General features: G+C 42.5%; 1 protein-coding gene across 1 annotated transcript; it reads right to left on the bottom strand.

The window, feature by feature from the left end:
* Positions 1–265: 265 nt before the first annotated feature.
* Positions 266–2,768, bottom strand: LOC129242039 (protein bric-a-brac 2-like). The gene is made up of 2 exons (XM_054878599.1): positions 431–2,768; positions 266–370 (listed from the first exon to the last, which is right to left on the bottom strand). Exons 1-2 carry the CDS (start codon positions 2,597–2,599, stop codon positions 266–268), a joined length of 2,274 nt encoding a protein of 757 aa, XP_054734574.1. The 5' UTR covers positions 2,600–2,768.
* Between the last annotated feature and the right edge of the window lie 1,622 nt (positions 2,769–4,390).

Here is a 4,390-nt window from a genome sequence, read left to right as displayed (position 1 = left end):
CGTTGTGGAAAATAAAAAAAAAATTTACCTTACTCAAAAAAAATTCATAAAGATGTCCAAAATCGGCATTTCTTGACTATTTAACCACAAATTGCCAAAAGTCCTGACGTGCTGGAGCATTTTCAAGATCAAATTCGTTTTCAGCACAAAAAAAACTTCAAGAGACACTCGTAGCCGTTTTAGAAATTGGACAAAAATGAAATTACGCAGGCCCGGACCCGAAAACCCCCCCCCCCGTGGATCCGCCACTGATTGAAAGCGTATATTAGCCGCTTATAACTGCCATGCTTGTTGGGTCATGTTCTTCCCTATAAAAGCAGGAATCCTCCCATGAAGTTAGAAAACAACAGGTCCCAACATTTTTGGATTGCTATTATTTAATTATATAGAGCCCAGAAATATAAAAAACATTAAAAAGCTGTTCACTCACCCTTTCTTCCTCGCGTATCATCTCAGCAATTTCAGGTTTAATCTCCATTTCCTCATGATGTCCCACCGTTGAACTCAAATTTGACGCACTACCTGCACCCGTGCCCGCTGCACTTGCACCACCAGCTCCAGCTGCTCCAGCAGCCAACGACGCACCAAGTGCGGAAGCCATAGCCGCATGTGACTGTGCCGCTGCATGCAATTGATGTTGGGCGGCTAACTGCTGGGCGGCGGCTGCAGCGTGTTGATGATGATGGTGTGAGTGGTGTGGATTAACGCTGAGAGCAGCAGCTGCAGCGGCCGCGGCAACCGGATGGGAATGTACATTCAAGGAAATACCGCTAGCATTGGCTGCTACTGCCGCCGGTGAAGACATTGCACCTTTGAGGCTATTAGCAGATGTCAATGATGGTGAGCTACTACGGCCTGAAGGGCGATACGAATGGCCAATGGCGTGCGATATTGGTGTGGTCGGTGTGTTCGGTGTGGAACTAGCTAGCGTAGGTGTAGAAGTACCGGCAGTCGGTACTGTTGAGAGTGTTATGGTGGCGGACTGTGAATTATTCTGATTGGCACTAGCTGCTGTTGAGTTACTGTTGTTGGGGTTTGGCGAAGCGAATGGATTACGTACAATGGTCGAAGTGGTCATGGCAACGGGTGGCGGTTGTGGCATAGCATCAGCATCAGTATCAATTGCTCCATCGGCGGCATTGACAGCCGAGTTGGAGGTGCGACCTTCTAGGTTGGTATTCGAAGTTATTGATGTTGAACCGCCAAAACGGGCAATGTTGTTGGTTTCGGTGAAGAGGCCATCTCTTGAACGTTTGCGCTGACGCTGTGCATTCAAATTCATATCGACCATTGCAGTATCGAGCATGCGCGCGCGTTTTGGCTTCTGACCGCCATCCTCGGCACTTTCTGTATCCTCATCGCTCTCGGCTTCCTCGTCATCGTCAAAAATAGTCATGCGCTGTTCGGGCATCATGGGATGTGGTGCGGCCATGCCATGTCCACCACCGGCACTCACCTCCGCTAGACCGCGTATCTTTAACATTTCGGCAACTTTTAGCAACGGATTTATTTGCTCTTGACTCACATTTATCTCACCCTTATACATGAACTCCATTATGGCCTTCAGCTCTTCCCATCGCACATCGCGCATAATGATGATCGGATGTTGGCAAGGATTATCGTAGAATAGTGCCTGGAAGTAAGGCGAGCAAGCGGATAACACCATTTTGTGCGCCTTGATCGATTGACCCTCACAAGCAAGCGTCACATCAACGAACGATTCATTTTGTAACAGCTCGTCGAAGACATTCGTCAAATTTGTTTGATAGTTGTTCCAACGCAAACAGAATTGCTGTTGTTGCGTATTAGTTGCCATTGCAGCTGCTGCGGCCAATTGCTTTTTCGACTTCAACCCAATAGGAGAAACCGATTTGCGTGCCGTTAGTGATGTTGGTGCTGTCGACTTCGACAATTTCGATAAACGCATTGGTGCCGACATGGCTGCTGTTATGGGCATATGCATGGATGAGTCCAAACCCCGGCGCTGCTCAAATTCAAAGAGCGCAGCATTCATGCGTGTCAATAGCTCCGCGGACGCCGAGTCTAAGCTGTGTCGATGATGATCGGGAGAAGTGGGCAGCGAGCGTGACTTTGGCATTTGTACGTCAACACGCAAATCAGGATCATCGTCAAGTGCCGAACTCAAGCCCACCACTTCGCTCGTGGTGAAAGGACGTGGTGGCGGCGTTATATCGCCACTTACTAAAGCTCCCACAGTCTTTGATGGTGGAGCGACTGCGCTTTTGTCGGTTGCTGTATCAGCAGCTGCAACACTCTCAAACTCCTGTGCCGGTCGCTGTTCCATAGTGTCTGCTTCTGACGTTACAATTGTTGTCGATTGTTGCTGCTCTAGCTGTTGTGCCGCTGTCGCAGGACTCGCCATCTCGTTATGTACTATTGGTGTAGTTGTTGGTGAAATGGCTACTTTGGCGTCAACTTTATTGCTACCAACGTGAAACGGGGAGGCTGTGGCGCATGCGCGTGCGTTCCCTTCACTCTCACTGATCTCGGGCACAGGCGATTGATAACTGGCGATTAGGCGTTCTGCCGTTTCTGTATGCTTTTGTGTATAGTCAATAATGTCTTTTGTCATATCCATTATTGCGTTTTTTAGGTGAAGTGCAATTTCTTCCGATTTTTTTTTTTTTTTGACAATTTCTGAGCACTCAATATTTTAAGTGATGCACATTTTTCTGCTAGTTTATTGTTTTATTTTCTGTACATTAGCTCTTCTGATTATAAACTTTTCCAATTATGCAATTTGGATGTAAATATATATTTTTATTTCTACTGCAAAAAAAATAATTATTTTTAAATTATTTAATTTTAGTTAAATACAATGCACAAGTAAATCGCCACGAATTGGCGTTGCATGCTTCCGTCTCACGCCAAGCTTCAACTGTGGATAGGTTTTTCTGAAACCGTCCAATTTGTATGCGCTCTCATATTAAGAAAGCATTAAAAATAATTGTTTTAGATGTTAGAAAGTATTTTATTAATATTTTACATAAACCTGTTTATGGCTTAGAACTTTTTTGCAAAGTGACAAAATTATTTAATACTATATTAAATAAAAATATTAACTGCCTTTATCATATACATAAGTACATATATGTGTATTCGAATACATTTCTGTTATCTAACTTAGCGGTACTTTTTACAAGCATATTTACTCCCGCCAATATCTAAAGTTTTGTCTCACACATTCCGAAAAATATTCCGCAAAATGAGTGCAACGTCTTTATATGCCAAGGTCAGGTTACGTTGAAATTATTGGAGCAAGAGGGATGATTTTTCGAAGACAACGCGCGACCCGACCACTACTCTGATGCAGTGAACCTAGCCAATACACTTATTATCTGACTTATGACTGCCTCTGCCGTGTAAAATCAAGAAGTTCCTTATTTCCCATATAAACATGGAGTTTCCGTAATACTAGCATGACAGACACGTGACAGATATTCTACATGGCACACTTATCAGCTGCTGCAAAATTTTATAAAACCAGGAAAACAGATGGAACCAAAGTTAAAATTGCCTACAAATATTGGATTGTCGAAGGAAACTAAGATGTGGCCACACTTCAAATATATTTTTAATATATGTATTGTAAAACATACTTTAGTTCAAATTTTTCAATACTGTTTTTGCTTACTACGATAAACGTTACATTTTTTAAGCTGACGGCAAAAAATATATAAAAGAAAGCAGGTGCAGTTCCCAAATTGGTGCGTCAAAAAAACTCGGCTGGAAATTAACCACGCAAAAACTAATTGGAGTCTGCATTGATTTGGTTCGGGAACTGGACGTTCTTGCCTTTTTATATTTTTTCTGTCGGCTTGAACCGAAAACATATGATTTTGACAAGAAAAGTTTGAATCTTGGTTTGTGTTGAATGCGATCCTACGCAGTACATCTCAGAACACTTCTACATTTCAATGGTATTGTATATTGTACGCTATTGTAGTACTCCAGTTGCTATACGTTCCATATCATAGTACATTTTGCCAGTCTGGAATATTAGTGTTGGGCAGTGGCAAATAAGCTGTTACACATTTCCTTCTTCTTCTTCATTTAGTTCTTTATCTTTAATATAAAGATGGCCATTGCCGTAACCAATGTGTCTGTTCTGGAGGAATGAGGATGTCAAAATGGAATCGATATAAAATTACAGATATACTTAGATTGCGGATAAAAATCTCACTATGTGGCAAATGAATACAGAATGATTGGTAATAATAGACGGATGACGAGTTCCAGAACTATTGTAGTTTTCCCCAAAACCCGGTTTTCGTTTTTTTTAATATGAGTTCGTTAGGAACATGGTCACTTCCTTCAACCATAATGATCTGTTTCGATATCGCTAAATCACACGATCACCTCAGATCCA

Source organism: Anastrepha obliqua, chromosome 3 (genome assembly GCF_027943255.1).
Source record: "Anastrepha obliqua isolate idAnaObli1 chromosome 3, idAnaObli1_1.0, whole genome shotgun sequence".
Lineage (NCBI taxonomy): Eukaryota > Metazoa > Arthropoda > Insecta > Diptera > Tephritidae > Anastrepha > Anastrepha obliqua.
This window is presented reverse-complemented; position numbering and strand designations above follow the sequence as displayed.